Here is a 19,284-nt window from a genome sequence, read left to right as displayed (position 1 = left end):
AACGATGTAAAAGTGAAACTTTGGGGCTTCCAAACAGAGAACAAAGGGTCCCTTGAGGACAGAAACTCATTCACCTTCCAGGAAAGGATTGTATAACAAGCGGCTAACAATTATTTACAAGAGATACTGGCTTAGCGGGGTATCGTTACACTGTATATCAAGGATTAGCCGAATGAAACCACCTATCTCGGATGGTTTTATGCGAGTGAACACACTCATACAGAATAGTTCAGGCTGTTCCAAGGCGCAGTGAACCTCAAAAAATGAAGTGCTGTCTGTAATCGTACTGATAGGATAACCAGGCACAGCAACAGGACTAATAACAATTTGATACACGACTGAAGTCGGTGTGGAAATTCTGTCTTTTCCTTCCTTTTATGTGGAGGTCAAAGGTCAGAGTCACCTCCCCAGTAGAGCGTCAGATGATACAGCCCAGGATGAGGACAGACAGTTGGCTCGGTCACCATAGCATCCTCTGTATTTAAGTATAGGAAAACAATGTTAAACAATGCTAAAACCAACAAAACTTCCTCCTACTCAGAGTGGAGGCTGTGCAGCTGTCTATTACATGCCCAGAATTACTCAGAGTAGAAAAAAATACATTCAATAGCACAAAGCAACAGATATGGATTTTAATGTAAAAGCACTTTGTAACCATGTTTATAACAGTGCTGTACAAAAAAAATGTATTGTTATTATCATTATATGCCAGCAGAATCTGATAATATACATTTATTTGGCAGATTTTACTTTCCAGTAACAAAAAACTAAATGTAATTACACACACGCTTTGCTTGAAAAATAAAACCTATATCCATTATAAATATGCTCTAAATTTATATTCAGGAATTCTAATGATCTTTTCAAAAGCAGTAGTTTTAATATATTAGTAATGACAATTATCGCATCAATACACACAATAAAATTCCACAGTATGTTAAAAATTAGAGACGCAAAGTAGATGCCTCTTAAATACTAAACTTACTAAAACGGAATTACTGTCAGGTGCCTTATTTTGTGTGCACAATGCATAGGGTAATATATCAGTTCTTCATTTTCTTCATAATTTTATGTTCAATGCATCCGTCAGGTCCACTGAGTGGGAGGAAGATACGTGCTGCTGAAGCAAAGAGGCCAAACCTTATTGAAGCATCAACATTTCACTAAACACCTACTGGATCGCAATATGAAGCACGACGGTTTAATTTGCCCAATAAAGATACTACAGATACTGAATAAATGTAGTTTACTCCTACAGTCTGAAAACAGGTATTATCTCTAGTCAGCTGGGACATAACTCAAGAATGATGGTACATATCTTTCCCAGTTTACAGATATTATATTGTTTGCTTCATCAATTCTTTAAAATGTCACATAAGTGTCCCAAAGTGTCTCCTGTTTATTCTACATTCAGGCCATCCGTTTTGCAAAATATATAAGATGCTGAAAACTCATTACATTCAATTTTGAGATGTTTTTATTGTGCAAAATTAATTCATTTTGTTTGAGGAAAAGTGTCACTTGGGGGTGTGATGACATTCCCATAAAAGTTTTCCACACATGCTTATGGTTCTTGTTTAAAAATAGTTTTTAAGGAAAAGAGTAACTCAATTAATGCAAATGAAAAATGAAATCACCGTAGCAAACAACATGGGGGTGTCATGTAAAGAGTTTGATCCCCCCCCCCCCCCCCCCCCCCCCCCCCCCCCACCAAGTAATCTTTTAGTTTAGAAATAGTATCTTATTTGCAGATATCGTCTTTGGGGAGTTTGCATGTTCTCCCAGAGCATGCTTTGGTTGTCTGGACACCATTGTTATAACATTACATAGAGGGATGCAATATAGTGTTTAACTGAATGAGAGCACAATAACTGGTTCAACTATAAATGGTATCGGTCATGTGAACACAGAATTAAATACTAAAAGATTTCAAAACCTGTCTTCAGACATGCACGAAACCAGTGCAGTGATTCAGGAAGTGATGTAAAAATGTTACATTTTCTTGGTGCTGGCGACGACTGACTGCAGCGTGCAGGATAATCTGCAGATGTTTAATCTTAAGTTGTTCTGCTTTTTGTTTTTTGTTTTTTTTTTAACTCCAACCTCCATTATTGTAATAATCCAGTCTGTGATAAAATAAAAGCAGGATGACATTTTCCTGTTTCATATTTGGACAGAGAAAGTCCAATTTATTGGAGAACACTAGTATATGCAAAAGTCAGTTTTAAAAGGAAAATCAAATATGGGCCTCCACCACACTAGTTTTTCTTCTTTAGACTATCGTGAATTCTTTTTATTTTGACAGTAGCTAACTGCACAGCGCTGTTCCAGTTATATCTTTCCTATTAATAGGTCTGGCTCAGACTCACAATGTTCAGCTGTAACCAAACTCCATCTGTCAAGTCACGTCCTCTCCCTGCTCTCCTTGCTCTCCCCTCTCCAGTATCACTGCAGCCAGGCCGGGGGCGTTCTGGTGTGTGCCACCCTCCCAGCCAGACAGACGGCAGGACGGGCCGACAGCTGCCTCTCGGACGACCCTGCACCATGGAGGCTCTGGACGGGCAGCCCATGGAATGGGACGGGGGAGTCGTGGAGGAGGAGGGACAGGAAAAGAGTGAGGAACAGGGCAGGGAAGGAATGGAGGCCTCGTCCCCAGCCGGCTCCAGCACTTATGAGGAAACCGATGAGGATTCGGAACCGGAACCCCCGCCGGTCGTTCGCAGGAAGGTGTCCTTCGCGGACGCGTTTGGCCTCAACCTTGTGTCAGTCAAGGAGTTTGACCATGTTGAAGTGACAGAATCAGAAGCCAGCCCGTCTGACGGGAGGAACGTGAGCCCTTTAGTTGAGGACTTCTACATGTCCTGTCTGTTTACGGTTCCCTCGTCCACCGAGGAGCTCGAAGAGCGGCTGCAGGCTCAGATGGTGGAGCTGGAGAGCATTGGACTCCTCCCTGGAACCACCACCCTCCGTGGCATCGTCAGGGTGGTCAACCTCTGCTTCAGTAAGTGTGTCTATGCACGCTTTACTCTGGATCACTGGAGAAGCCACTTTGACCTGCTGGCAGAGTACGTGCCTGGATCCAGTGATAGGAGAACGGACAGGTTCACGTTCAGGTACACTATGGTTCCTCCCTTTGAGCGAGACGGCACCAGAGTGGAGTTCTGCCTTCGCTATGAGACTTCTGTGGGCACGTTCTGGGCCAACAACAAGCAAATGAACTATGTGCTGTTCTGCCACCAAAAAGCACACATAAAAGAGCCTCAAATGCAGGAGGAGATCATCACCACCTACAAGGGCAAAAGAAGCTGCCTCAAAGCCAACAGGTGAGGAAAAAATCAATGTTTTCATCCAACCTGAAACAGCCGACAACATCACAGCAGCCATTGTCTAATAAAATCAGAATTTTGGCTCCATTCTGGTATTTTGTAAACTCTATTTAGACCAAGAGTCCCTGTGACTGTCTGGAAATAATGAAGGAAATGGAAGAAAGGGGCCCCATGTAAAGATCAGGTGCAGCGTAGGGGGGTGGTGGTTGAAATTTGACACAGTTTGAGTGCTCTGTTTACACTGTCCTGCTCTTCTCATTAGCTGCAGTCAAGAGCAGTATAGCCTGCGAGCCCGGCCTTTGCGTGTTTACAGTAAGCTGTTATGTAACCACTCAGGAATGGACGTTTGACCCTCAGAACACATATTGCCCATTTATGGTCAGGCGGCTGCACAGGTTTCCATGATGTCTCACTGCAGAAACAGAGGCAGATCTTACCTTCTTCGTCCTCTTTCATGCCAACCACAATCCCTTTTTTGTGTGTCTGACTGAAGGCTGTCATCTTTTTGTGCACACATATGACGTATCATAATTATAGCATTGCCGAAGTCCGTGGACGACGCCTCTTATGTGCATTTTGTGATGTAACATTCCACTTAACTACAGTCAAAAGCTGATATATACGAGAGATACAATCTCTGATAGAGGTTATAAAAAGCTGAAAAGTAAATCTTGGCATCTTAAACGTTTGATTTTATCAATCAGGAGTGACAGTGCAGACAAGAGGACCTGGGAGACCATTATCACAACAAAGTATGGCGGAGGTGTGTAAATATAATCATTTATATTTATGTATTTGCATTTTTTTTTTTTACTTTGTGTGACTGCAAATGATGGTTTATCCTTGTCTTTGTCACGTTTCTGTAGGACCAGAAGGAACGCATAAACCTGGAAAGGGTGGCAGGAAGACATTGGGCAGTGCAGGGATAGACTCATTACTACACAACAAAGACCGCAAATCTTTGGTGAGACTATGATTATCATTCAGCGTGACAAGCTCCTCTAAATATCTGCAGTATCCCACCAACATTGCCAAACAGTAAACATGGCCAGCCATAAAACAGCTGAGTACTAATCATATGACCACAGGTTCCATTTGTCTCCAACTAAACTACGTTGGATGCATGTATCTTCTTTCTGCAAGGGTATGAAAGGCGACTGAGTCAGATGTATGTACGTGCCATACTGCACAGTACCAAGAGAGAAGGGACATGGAAAATCAGCCAAACTGGAACCTAAGAACACGTCATGTGAAAGCCATTAATAATAATTGTAATGCGCACGTGAGCATGCAGCGGAACTGATGATGTAAACAAACTGGGCTTGAGTGCTGAGGTTGCAGCAGGGTTATAGGGTATTGCATCAACACAATGTAATACTATGTAAAAAATGGACTCAAATTTTATTGAGTTGGTATTGCTATTTTCTGAACCTGACACATCAGTGACAAAAGTCTTATACAGCCAGCTCTTGGTTAGAATTCAAGTAGTTGAAGCATACATTTGACATCGACTTTTGCCCCTTTTTGACAGGTGGAGAGCGTGAAAAGCAGGCATAAAGCAACACATTTGGCACATGTGCAGGACTACCTTTCCCAAAGGAGGCATCAAGTACCAACAGCTTTTGCGCCCGACTCGGGAAAAGACCAGAAAGCTTCCAAGCCGCTGCCAGCGCCATGGGGCGGCGCTGCCAGCTTTCTCGATAAGTGCCAAAAGACGCAACCGAACGAGGGTCCACAGGTCCTCACCTATCATCAGATACCGCTACTAACACTGGACTGGAACAATGATAAGCCGCAGCAGTGGGGCGCTGCTGACGTGGATGACATCTGGACTGGAAAAGCTAAAATGACCGTGTCAAAAGCGTCAGAGGAAAACACGCCTTCCGTTAATGATATGTGGGAGGACCTTCTTAAGGGCGGCGATGATAGCACCGATAAAGAAACCTCCGTGTGCGATGTATGGCAGGCTTTTCTTAATGGGCCGAGCTGCGAGGACCATTCCGCCATTCCAGAGTCAGAATGGCTCCAGACAGCAACATCAGTTTCTCCCTCGAATGATAAGGAGCCCCACGCTCAATATGCAGCAAGCAGTCAAGAGTTTCCCGGATCTCAGGAAGAAACACCCACCACGTTACATGGGCACACCTCAGCTGCATGTCAGCGGCTGTCAGATTCTTGCGAAACACTGTTGGCTAATCTCGCCTTGGACGCTGCAGACCACCAGCCAGACGGACCGCGTGTCAGCAGCCCAAGACATGACAACACAGCTACACAGGCTGCATCCCAAAGGTCACAGACAAACTCTGAAACAGACACTCCACGGGAATTTTGCCTCGAGGGGGCAACGCCTGTGTCCGAGCACTCTGTTGACTGTTCAACAGAGTGTCAGACGCATGCAGTCTGGGAGCCAGAGAGAGGAGGAATAATAGGAGGAGCAGGAGGAATAGGGGGAGATGAGCCCGTCACGTCGCACGCAGCTGACTTAGTAACAAGCTCAGGGGAGTCGGAGACAACAGACATGACAGCGAGGCCAGAGTCTCAGAATGCCAACGCTGGTGATAGGATCTCACAGGGAGCGAGGCTGCATGAGGGTCTTTCTTCCAGCGGGAAAGGGGAGGTTACAGGTACTGCACACAATGCGGTAGATGACATGCTGGCATTTAGGGAGACAATCAGACGGGGGACAAAGGATGGGGCGAGGCACGTTGTTTCCACATCCAGGCAAGGTGTGGAGGAGGGAATCCCGATGAACTCTGAGGAAAACAAAGTGCGTAAAGAAGATGAGAGATTCAGGCCACAGAGAGAGTGTGAAATCTCCTTGGGGTATGCAGATGTAATGCGTTGTGAGGAATTTGGCCAGAGCCCAAACAGCGAAAACCCATCAAAGGAGAGTGAGAGGGATGAAAATGAAATCAGAACTGCACAGTCAGACACAGGTGAATTTGAGCCAAATCAAATGTGTAAGAAAAACTTTGATCAAAATTACATCATGGCAACAAACGTAAATGAAGACGTTTCATCAAATTACCGAGACGAAGTATTCAAACAGACGGAAGAGGAAATGTCCGACAGCAGCACCTGGCAACGGGAAGAGATCCTCATGAGGGAAGATGTAGAAATGATCCAGGTATTAGACAAGCGTGAAACTCTACACCAGACCTCATCACCAATTTTGGAATTATGGGATAAACAACCCAAAGTAATGGAAGTGGATGAAGCAGTCACACAAACGGCGAGCTCTTTACCACTCAAACATCTAACAGACGAGCATCTTTTACTCACAGGGAAGGAAAAACGGCTGAACTGTGACGAGAAAATTAAGGAGCATCAGAAAATAAACCCACCAGTGCAGCTAATATCAACCGTGTCATCTTGGGAAATGAGAAATGTGTTCCAGAAGGCCCACGACACATGCAGACATCATCCAGCAGATAAGCCGAAACCCTTAGAGGTTCTAGAACCGAGATGGACTCATGCACAGGAAGAAATGAAGGGTCAAAGAGAGGATGTAAGAAGTGAGATAAACCTCAGAGATTTAACGGCAAAGGAGAATGATGCAAGAAAAGATCCTTCAGCAGAACACCAACCTGAGACACCAGACGGAACAGAGGAAGATATGAGTCAGGAAGATGAGAGGGTGAGTGTTGGAAAGTTGAAAACAGACACAATGAGGGAGCTGATGGGTAATGTGGAGGGCTCTCAGGGGAAGAGAAAAAATGCACCAGCTGAATTGAAAGAACAAGAGTTGTCAGCAGAAGTTGAGGGCTCTCCACTTGTTGAATATAAAAGACTGTCGGATGGAACAAAAGACGCTATTACGGCGGAAAATACCACATCACTTGAAGTGATAGGGCCGGGATTGGAAGAGACGTTCATCGAAAGATTTGCAGAAGATCTGATCTGGGGGATCTTGGAAGAGGTCTTCAATCAAGAGTTACAAGCCTCTAATAGGGACACAGATGACGAAAGAACGAGCCACAGGCCGACAGACACTACACCAAACTGCCACCTTCTTGGTGGGAAAGACGACGACGACACTTTTGATTCAGGTGTTTTCTCTTTGATAGAATTTCTTCAAAAGCCCGACGCAAGTCTCTGTCAAGGCTCGGAACAAGCCGTCGCAACTAAAGGCAATGAATCCTCTCATGAGGGAAGAAGCCAGTCACTTACCACTGCAGGACAAACAGATGTTCTCCCCGAACTACAATCGGATTTCAATTCAAGCGAACGTCTAAGTGAAAATCTCACCTCCACTTTAACTCCTCATAGTTGGCAGCCATTGACTGAATCAACGCCGGCTTTCAGCTCTCAGGAAAACTACCCCCGAACAAGAGAACGATCGGCTCCTTGTCAGGAGGCAGAGAGGCAGATAGAAGTCAACCTCAAAGAGACTTTCAATTCATCAACTCACCAATCGCAAAAACATTGGAGTTCCTCCCCAGAGAAGTTAAAAGAGTCCGATGGCTCTTCGTGGTGGAGTATGTTATACATTATAAGCCACGTCACCAGACTCCTCATATGCATCCTCTTGGTTGGCGGATTCTTCTTTGTCGTCTTCCTCTACGATTTCCCGGCATTCTTCGGCCTCTACATCTTTTCACTGTGCTGGTGGTTTTATAAGTGGAGGAGATATAGAGTGACAACAAAAAGCAGGATGGCGGGATAGGGTGAAGGTCTGAGGGAAAGCAACAGTGATGGACTGCTGTGTGAAGCCTTTTTAACGCCAGTACGTCGGTCCTCACCGCAATGTGGTCACACTCAGTTCCTGGTAAAGATCAAGCAAGCTGGGAGAAAAAGTGCTAGGCAGAGTTATTAGGTGTGTGTGTGTTTGTGTGTCTGTGTGATTGTCAGTGTTTGGATGAGTGTTTTTATAGTCGGTGGTCTGTTTCTAAAAGTTACTTCAGGTGGTGCTGTGATTTTCATATGTTTTTGCCGTGGAATCACTAAAAACAAACCAAAAAAATACAAAAAAAAAAAAACAGACAAGTTTGATCAGTTTTAATCACTCACTTAAGTTGAAATGTCACATGCTCTCAGTTTTCTACTGTTCTTCAGTTTGGTTAAGATTTCATTAAATACATCAACCACAAGTACTGATTGTATTTAATTTATTTGAAGGGATAACTATTAAAATCATGAAATATTCACTTGTAACTGAATGTCATAGGTTCAGGATAAATGTTTGTGTGTGTCATTTGCTGTGTTTCATGGGCCCAATACCACTTTAAACTGTACCAAATGGAACAAAGCAACCTTCCTTCATTTTCTTGAATAAAAGAAATTCATGAAGAAATTAACATGAGGGTTTTCTTTTTCTTTTCTTTTTTAACTTAGACATGTCAAATACTTCATTGAATGCATCGGATTATGTTTCAAATGATTCATTTAGGTTCTTCTATTCATTTCCAGCACAATGTGAGAGACTATAAAAACAGCCGATGAAGTGAAAATGTCATAGTACAAGTTACCAATAGACAGTTTCGTCAGTTAGAGACTCATTCAATGTGACATGACCAACTATCTATAGCAGAGGAGGAGTGACTGGAATAGTCAAAGTCTTATGAACATAAAAAAACAGGAATTAAATACTGTTGATGTGTTTTTTAACACTTTTAAGGTGAAGGATGTGAAGATAATCTTTGTAAAGCAAATCATTTCAACCTTTGTGACATCTCTTCTGCAATTCTCAACTACCTTCATTTCAAAGTACTCCATCATTTTAATTTTAGCTTTCACCGACCGTAATGGATTTTTAATGACATTTTTAACATCGCTACCGACTATATTACCTTAGCAGGTCACACAAAATGACTGATTATAATATGGGGATAACAAATGCACAGAAGTATTAATTATATACATATGCTTTATAGAAAGTGAAATTAAATTTAACAAAATGGGTTAGTTGTTTTTGGTAGGCAACTCTTTAATGTGAACTTCTGTGATGTCACTTAAATACCATTAATATAAACTGGAAAAGGAAAAAAAGTCTTCCATATGAGTAATAATAGTGATATTTGAAGAAGAAGAAAAAAGACTCCCCTACTGCCACTGCAGATGTACGCACATATTCCAACCTGCCAACCTTGAGGAAAGTCTTGGATTTCTTTAACACATGTTGGCACAGCCAAAAACACACTTACCACCTGGAAATGTAAATCACCAGATACCAAATCTGTTTCCTTGAAAACTATTTTCTCTTCACATTTACAGTATTTACAGATAACAAAAGATTCAATAAATGAAATTTGAAAAATAGCAATACCCTGCATTAATGAACAATGTGAAGTTGGATGGAAAACAGGTACGGCATTTTTCAATAGCGCCACCTGTGCACTGTACAGTGGTAGGGAGTTTGCTCCAGAAATTTCACATTTCATAGCTCCTCTTTTTTGCATAAACTACAACCTACTTAAAAATGTCGGACCAATCTGGCCACATTGTTGGACGTCACAAGAGAAAACATGGCGCTCGTATGTCGAGAACAAGCTGTGAGAATTCAAAAACCAGGGCTGCCAGAAACGAGGGACATCTTGTCGTCGGCCCTACAGCCCTGCAAGAGAACACAAAGTTCTCTGCTCTTCAAGGGTAAGTACAGACTTCGCACCCTGGGAGAACTTTTGTATGTCTCGTGATGTTAGTGGGCTGAAAGTATGATCTACTTTGAGATGTACAGCAAATGGTTGCAAAGTCAATTTAATCAGACTTTGTAGTCTAAATTGAGACGTCACAGACGTCAGCAGGTCCGCTTTAACGCATCTGTGAGTGCTCTTCACCGTCTGTTTCCTCACACACTCTCTGAGGTATGTCAAACGCGGGAAAGAGTCACAAAAGTGTGTGACAGGGGTGTCAACTTCCAGCCCTCAAAGTAGGAAATACAATCCCACAATGCAGACCGAAAAATAAAAAAAATGTTCTGAGCAAATTGTAACTACATGGAAATGTATTCTGCACCGCAAAGCGCCACCAAAGTAGATTGACGTGGTCTAAACTTTCACTTTGGCACCGTGTTCACTCGACCGCCTTTGTGCTGGGGGAGGCCGGCGTATCAGTCAGCGCATTATCTGTTAGTCCACCTCCAGCCGGGCGGTTTCACTGTGTGGCACTGTGTGCGATAAAGTGGCAGCTTGAGTGACACTGCAGTCCGGTTGAAGTCACTTGATCCTGTCTGGGGTATGCTGACCTTTTGTAAATTGGCTCCAATCCCACGCTGGCACCTTTAGCAAACTGGCGAAAAGCCAATGTTGGCACAGCAGAAGGCTACTCTTCATAGGGCACGGCTCCGAAGAGGCACAGTGCAAACCTGGCACGCAGACCGTTAAGTGTGCGCCGGTAGAAAGTAGCAGTGATGGAAACCGACCAAGAAACGGGGACCGAATCTTGATCAAGCAAGGTTACCCTGAGGTGTAACACTGCTTGTTATAGTTCAGACTAACTCGCATGCCAACGTGTAGATAAGGAATTTATCAGTGCTTTGGGAGGTAGCAGAATTCGGCTGCACACTAACAAACCAGATGCAAGAGATATTATAGGCTGTAGGGACCACAATACATTACCTGTGCATTTCCATTGATCAAGACACTTTGAGGACTTTTTAATTGATAAATCTCAGCGGGGAGAAGTCTGGATCAGCGGGTTCAAGTCAGTCCTCGGGGGTTCCCTGAGGTGACGGAGGATCACTGACTCTCTGGATCACACGCCGCGTCTCATGACACAGGACTAAAATGAGAGTGTCGCTGAGCGCTACGTCCATCCTCTCACATTACAATGTGTATACAGGATTGTGTTGGTATTTGTTCCTGCGTACGTGTGCATGCAGGGGACGCGCACTCAGGCTAATAATAAGGTAAGGAGTGATCATGTGAGAGAGATGCGTCGGCGAAAATCTGAGTATTGGCACTCAGCACAGGTTCAATGTTAGACGGTGAGAGTTCTGAGAGATTGAAACAATTCAATTCTTTTCCCTCTTACAGATGGATAGTAATTTGTAGAATTGTATTATTCTACATATCTTCCCATAGGTGTCAGAAGTCCAACAACATTGAATTCAAAGTGTATCGCCCCAAATCCAGCCTTGATCCTGAATTTCATTCAGTCTAACTTTATAACTTTCCTCTGCCTGTGGCAGGAACAAAGGGAGTGTCCACTACCAGAGGGAGAGGTTATTTCCCCTGTTGATGTCGTGAAGGGAAAAACTCTGATTGTCCTGTATGAACACACTGTGGACAAGGTCACTAGAGTAGGGCGGCAAAGGTTGCACACGCAAACGCACACATAGACACACAAGGTATAAGTCAAAATCAGTGTAACCCTGTCATTTCAGGGCGAATGTATAAACAGTGGCTCAAAAAGAGAGCCAGTAAGTTCATGTCGGTTTAAAATACTGTTTAAAATCGATTTCGAACCGAGTAAAAATATATTTTTGAGATCAAATGTATAAAATTCACGAGTAGAGTTTAAAAGTAAAGTTTTGTCCACCTTAACTCGGCTTACTTTTGTTGATTTTGGCTGCTTACCTTTGTTGTTGTGCTCCTGCACTGTCAAACAGAGGCTGAACCGTACCAGTGCTCTTTAGAGGAGGGAGGTTAATTGCATTCAGGTGTGCGTGGTGGAACATACCATGTGTTAATTGACCGGGGGTTCTCGCTCACTGTTGAACGTAAGTGGGTATTTGCTGCACATGAAGGGGGATATGTGCAGGAATGTTTTTTGATGGTTTTGAAAAAGATTTTTTTTCTCCCTGTGTATTTAATTTGTGTTGTGCGGTTTTGAGGGAAAAGATATCAGGAATATTGTGAGGTCGTCAGGTCCAGCAGGGAGGGGCTACTCATATAAAAACCTGTAGCCTCCATGTCTCTGGGTGGAAAACTCGACATAACCAGACATTTTTGTTGTTGATTTTACTGTCATGATATAAAAAAAAAAAAAAAAAAATACAGTTTGTTTACATGATGACATTTCTGGACAATGTCTTGTACACAATAAACAATCTTTTTTCTTTGTCGTTTCTATAGCGGTTCTGAAATGACCCCAGCTAACTATGAACAGAGGATACATCCATTGTTGTTAACAGAATCATTTAGCAAAACACAAAAAGCAAAACATATAGTAAAAAAGACAACCAAGGCCAAACTAAGCAGATGATTATTGTGTAAAATACATATTGATGCACTTGCTAAATTGTGTTGGAGTTATGATAAAATTAAGTATTGACTCCTCATGGTGGTCCCCTCAGCCAGTGTGGCCATAGGTAGAGAGTGCTAACGCTGCTGCTGGACTATACAAATTTACTTCCTGTTAAGATATTTAGGTGTAACATGTCAAATGCCTCCGCCAAAACAAAGTTGGACTGACATTTCACACGAGAATAAAGCATGTGCAAATCCTCTCAACCCTGGGATTAGTTAAGAATGGGATAAAGCAAAAGCGAAAACATTTAATTGTGTTTAAAAAGAAAAATACAGGCCTATTTTTCAAAATGTTGATAAAGAACAATGTATAAACTCATCATGATCATCATCATCATCATCATCATCATCGTACACGGGCATGCTGTCGTGGCATGTGCAGAATACTAAAGTTAATCAAATTCCCGGTTTGATATTGTCTCGCTGATAAACACGAAGACTTCCATGACAACAGGTGTGATCTGGTTTCGGGGCAAAACGTGTCAATGACATTTAGCGTTAATGGCCTTCACAGAATCGGCAATCCACACATGGCGTGTGCACTGATACTCCCACATGCTGTGTCATGGCGTCGCTTTTGAACTGTGCGCTGTGAACAGGCTGGTCGATTTATCTGTTCTCCATCATCCACGATTTCCAATGAGAACTTGAGCTATTCATTAACATGAATCCCAGCTCACTTTTCTGCTTCACCAGAAGACGACAGCTTCTCTGCTTCTGGTTTGTCCGGGGTTTAATATTTAATGGATTCAACTATAAATATGGAAAGACAAGTATGAATATCTTTCCTGCTTTTCAAAATGTCCACCAAGGGTTTACACTTTGTAATTATGTCTGTTATTATATGTCTAACACATAACAAATACTCACACCGCCTCAAATAAAGGTGTTTTTTTTTGGTACTCATACTCTTTGTGTGTTTCTTTTTTTCTTTTCTTTTTTTTAATGGACGAGTAACACCAATTTACACCTCTTTACACCTCTGTGACCACAATTTGAATCAACATTATAACATTTGATCTACATTCAGGTAGAATGATTAAAGAATGTCCCTCTGGTGGAATTCTATTCTATTAAGCTCTATTAATATATACGTTTTTGTTTGTGAGAAATTTGAATTCTTCAAATGTTTGATATTGTCAATACATCTGAGTAAAATCTGAAGAGTTTTACACAAAACAGTTTATAAGCATCAAACAGTACCTTTCGGTGCTGTTCTTTACATATCGAGATTTTTTTCTGGCTTCATCATGTCGTCATTAACATTCATTGTTGCGGATGATGAAATCTCAGGAGGAACATTATTCTTGAACTGCTGCAAGATTTTCCATTGTTATTGTTGTCATTGACTCGATTGCTCATAAGTTGTGAGATGTTTCAACACATGTTTTGCTTTGCACTACCATACAGCTGTCCATATTCCACCATGATATCTGGCAAATACAGCAATATTTTTCATTTTCAAAACGTAATATTTTCTAGTCTTTTTAAATATATATATATTTTTTTTATTGGGCTTTTTTGTTTTTTTTAGGTTTATTCTGAGTTTTCTATTTTCCTCTCAGAGAACTTGCATTTCAGTGTGTGAGAGATCCTGTCTCTCTGCCCTTGTGATGAACTGGTGACCTAACCAGGATGTAGTTCCCCATAGCTGCTTGGATTGGCTCTTGTCCTGTGACCCGAATTTAGAAAAAGCAAAATAAAAGATGGATGGATGAATTGACGTACAACTTTAAATGTTTTTTTTGGTTTGTTTTTTTTAAAGTTGCAATGCTACCTTTTATCCAGCAGATGCCAATACAGCCTCACTTTTCAAAGTACCAACCCGCTCAGCGGCTGTCTGACCAAAAATCTTGGTCAAAGGTTTTGCTGTGTGCCAAAATAAAATTGCCCGATCACCTCGATAGGATGCGAACTGCTCAACTCATGATGTAATTCATAGCTGCCATGGTAGTCCAACCCATAGGATGACACACACACACACACACACACACACACACACACACACACACACACACACACACACACACACGCACACACACACGCACACACACTCGCACACACACACACACACACACACACACACACACACACACACACACACACACACACACACACACACACACACACACACACACACACACACACACACACACACACACACACACACAGTCTATTATCTCCCTGTGGCAAAAATCAGTGTGCAGTGAAGTGCACTGCCGGGGACAAGAGGGTGCGTGAGGACAGGCTGTGTGTGTGGAGGGGAGCACAAAATGAGGCAGGGCCGTGCTGTGCAGCCTGAAGGGACCGGAGGCGCTCTGCTGACAGATTGGAGACCTGACAGACTGCATCGTCCACACTCTCCCCGGTCCAGGGAACAACTTTTCATTCATCCATCTCTCCTTGCCGCCTCTGCAGCATCCCTGTCGGCGCCCCGTGATCTGCTCCCTCGACCTTCAACCTTACCGGGCATCATCTGTCCAAGCCCCCCAAGCACCCCCCCCCACCCCCCACCTCCCACCCCCACACCTTCGCCATCCTCACCCCACTCATCCTCCCCCGCATCTCAAAGACACCCGCTTCCAGCCTCTCCCCCTTTCACGCTAAAATCTCCATCTCCCCTCCCCTTCCTCCCGCCTCGCCTCCTCCTCTATGCTTAGACATTCCCAGATGTCCGCTGGCGATTGCATCACGGAGACTGCCAGCCTCTCCGCCGTTGCCACTTGGCATTTGAAAGTTGTGCGTGCGTGGGACGCCATCACCCATTATTCAATACTAATTGCAGTACACTGCCTACTGAAGGACTTATTTAGGAATAAGAGCAATGGCGTGCCACCGTGCGCCACATGGCTGCAGGTTGTTTCTCAGCATCCCTGTGTGTGTTTGATGCGGGATTAAGAAAGAGATGCAATCTGATCAATGGAGCATCTCATATAAGTGAATGAAACCCTTGAATTGATTTGTTTATTTTAACAGATGGAAACCATTTTTTTGGTGGGGAGAAAAAGGACATTTCTCTCTTTACATATCTTCATAGATAAAATATATGATTTAAAGTCACTACTCGAGGGGTTATTTTGTTCCGCCTTCAGAGTACACTTCGTCCGGTATATCGTACTTTTTTATGGCACTCATTACAGCGCTCCCACCTTCTCCGCTTTCATTTGCGATATTAACATGAGATGACAGAGTTGTTTGTCATCTTTAGTGCTGTCGGCCGGGTTTTTTTGTCATCGCAACGAGGAGGTGTGAGGAAAGAATGAGGAGGAAGATGAGCATGAGGAGGAGGAGGAGGAGGAGGAGGAGGAGGAGGAGGAGGTGCAGATACTGTATATCACTCATACAGAATGTCTCATTAACACCAGGCTTAGATTTTTGTCACGGTTTTTGGCCGAAAATATGGAATGGCCCAAAGAATTTGACAGGGTAAGTTGATTCTGGTATCCTGGAAATGCAAAATAGTCAAGATGAAAGCTATATATATATATATATATATATATATATATATATATATATATATATATATATATATATAAAGAAATCCCACTTATGTAACACTTCTCATGATAAAGATACAAAAAACATCCCACTGAGAGAGGTGAGGGTGAGAGAGGGCTTTTGTAGAGGCAGCAGCGGATCACAGAGTTTTTTTCTCTTAAAAAAAAATAACCCCTTTTTTTATTTGAGAAAATAGCGCAAGTGCTGGCTGAAGTGCTTTGTGGAGATGGACACTTCTTGCAGTGCAGGGTGAATCACGATGAGCTGTTTTCTCTGCTGTCCTGCGATCCAGCCAACTAATACAAGGAGACGTGCCATTCCTGAGAAAATTTCCCTTAGGCATCCTCTTCTGAACCTGGTAGAAAACCCACAATGCAGTCTGTTTTCTTTACAAGCATGTTGTTGGGTCATACAGTAACTTTCAAGGCCGGAAGCATATTTATTCTCAGAAGCAAACAGTATGATCAAATGCCACGGGGAAGCCACACATGCATTCCATGTTCGCATATAAGAAGCTTCATTTCATCATAGCGAAGACTGTTTCCAAGTGAAAATGGGAAACTTCACCAATGTGGAACTTTTCGGAAAATGCTCCAACTCTATGTCCATGGAAACAGGAGAAACGCATCGTTTTGAACCTTTTCTGAAATGCTGCTTATGTGTGTCACTGATATAGTAAATAGTTTTTCCGTACATGCGTGAGTGGATGGATAATAACAAAAATGGCAGCCTCCCAGGCTATACTCTCGTGGCACTTTGTAGTTTTTAAATTTGAGAGTCACTTGCAAATTGAACTTTGTCGTCTGTCCATACGAACGCCGTCATTAATATTTATCGCATATTGTGTGGTTTTGTGATGAAAACAACCTACAGCGCCAACTCGTGGCCCAACATGCCAACTGCATCCTTTTCGGTGCTTCTGCCATTTTATGTAAAACGAAGGCCTTTTTCAAAATGTTTCCATGTCAGCAAGAACATTTTCTGAAACAGAAACGCATAAACGTTTTCCCTTGGAATATTGTCGTGTAAACGGGGCGTGGACTCACAGTAAACTTCTAAATAAAGCGTGCAAACAACTGAACCTCGGAACGAACTTTTGCTCATGTAAAAACCATTCAAAATTGTAATTTGTAGTTATGCATTTGTAGTATAAGTATGCATAGTTGCATTGATTTTAAAATGTAAAATTTTAAATATGCAGTCGAGTATGTTGCATCTTTTCTTATTCTTAGTCTTAATTAATGTGTTTGTTCACAAATGTTAATTGTCTCTTTATCATCTACTTTCTATATGCACATGTATGTTCTGGTTTTATATGGACTTATGTCTGCAATAAAGCATTTTTTTTAAAATTCAAGATTAAATCTAACTGATTAGTTAACAGGGATTACTTGTTGCAAATCCTGGTGGCAAACGTCCCTAAAACAGATGGATCTGTGGTGACCTCAACTTCTTCACAAGCATACTGAAACTGTACTGCTGTGATGCCGTGAGGCCTGTCAATCAGTTTCCCCTCCACCAATCACTGATAAACCTGAATACGTTGCCAGTTGTGATTCCCTGATGGGGGATAGGTAGGAGTGGGAACTGAGCAGAACATTAGGGATACTGACCAGTTGTTCCATTACTGTTTTGTTTTTTGCACCCTCAACTTTACATTCTGAGGGTAATCAAACCCCGAAACCATGACAATGAGCGGCAGTGACAACTGCAGAGGACTCTTCACTGTGCTGCTCCGTCAGGGTTTGTTAGTTGGAGTGATCGGTTCTGAAAGCACCGCGGTAAAAGCATAACCCCGGCCGTGAAGTGACGCTGTTGCTAGTGCTGTCCGGCTATCTCCTTGGTGGTTCGCAGAGACTTTTAAAAAGTGTGTCAGACAAGAACAACACCACCCGGTACCACTTACGAGCTGAGCAGGATGACCTCCATGTTTTGAGAGCATCCATGTCGCCAACGCATTCTCGACGGAGGAGAAACCTGCAACCCGACAACTCAAAACATGTTTATTTCTTTATTTGGATATTTATATGAAGATCTGTAAATGGCTATACTTTCATTTGTCCACATTTGATCTTAATTTAGTTGCTATAATTAATCATTCATCAGACAAGTTGGTGTATTTACATTTAATATCATGGATGCTCCAGTCCAACGAAATCTTTTCTTCAGACAGACCCGTATTTAATATGTATTATAGTTTAGTAGGTTGTACTTTACCTTATGATAATGATATGATAATCTATCCTAGACCTTCCATTGGATCAATGTTATGGGGCGATCAAGGATTCTCTGCAGCGTGCCCGGAGCGTCACCGACACTCTCATAAATGTAAATAACTTTGTTTTTGACTACAATGTCTTACAGCCGACAGAACGTGACTCATGCCAAAGCTGTTTCAGTGGCGTATCCAAAAGCTGCCAGCTGTCACCAGTGTTTTGATGGATGACTTGATGTTAATGTGTCGTCTGATTAACTCGGGCAAAACAGAAAAAATACAAGAAAAAAAAACAAAAAAAACAATATAGCTGTTGAAAGGTCCTCTCAGTTCTGCTACTGCAAAACAAGACTCAAGCCTTAAGTTTCGTCTTTTAACTGACCGAACTTCAAAAGCTAATGTGGGTCCCTGCAGCAGCACTAATAATATGTTGTTTTTTTGTTTTTTTTGTATCTCCGGCTAGTCACCTCCTAATTAGCTGGGCTTCGGCTTGCTTGTTCCGCTCTTGCCAGGCACAAAAAGTTTTTTTTTTTGGGAAGTTAAATCGTTGGACTGTGAGAAAATGTCAAAAAGCAACTTTTGGAGTGAATAACAAAGGAACCAGGAGCCAAATGGATTTGTGAATTGGTGTTCTCCAAGCTACAAATCTTCAAATCCACTTCATTAAAAGCTGTTGCGTAACGGGGAGCGAGGCTGGATTAAACGGGAAAATAAACTTCCAAAAGGCAGTAACGGCGCACAGATGCTGCTTTGAGATTAGTCGAAGACAAAAAAAATAAAAATGCCTTATAGGACTCTACTGGACGGCAGCAGCAAGGGTTAAGAAAAGCATTAGAGATGACCACGCTCTGAGTGTGTGACAGTCAGAAGACAAGCAGTCGGCCTCTCTGAAAGCCCTCAGTAAATCTGTCTGCATGCCATTTAGAGCGTTGGCCTGACCTAAATGTCAGAGCAACATTTGACAGAACCACATAACTCTCTCTCTCTCTCTCTCTCTCTCTCTCTCTCTCTCTCTCGCTCTCTGCCTCCCTCTCTCTCAGGTTGGACATTACAAAAG

General features: G+C 42.6%; 1 protein-coding gene across 1 annotated transcript; it reads left to right on the top strand.

Annotated features, from left to right (window-relative positions):
• Positions 1–2,488: 2,488 nt before the first annotated feature.
• On the top strand, positions 2,489–8,621 carry ppp1r3aa (protein phosphatase 1, regulatory subunit 3Aa). Its single transcript, XM_080492439.1, has 4 exons — positions 2,489–3,323; positions 4,031–4,089; positions 4,193–4,290; positions 4,858–8,621. Exons 1-4 carry the CDS (start codon positions 2,545–2,547, stop codon positions 7,990–7,992), a joined length of 4,071 nt encoding a protein of 1,356 aa, XP_080348565.1. The 5' UTR covers positions 2,489–2,544; the 3' UTR covers positions 7,993–8,621.
• The last annotated feature ends 10,663 nt before the right edge of the window (positions 8,622–19,284 follow it).

The sequence above is a fragment of the Lipophrys pholis genome, assembly GCF_963383615.2.
Source record: "Lipophrys pholis genome assembly, chromosome: 22".
Taxonomy (NCBI): Eukaryota; Metazoa; Chordata; class Actinopteri; order Blenniiformes; family Blenniidae; genus Lipophrys; species Lipophrys pholis.
The sequence above is the reverse complement of the archived record's forward strand: the minus strand, read 5'-3'. Positions and strand labels throughout refer to the sequence as shown.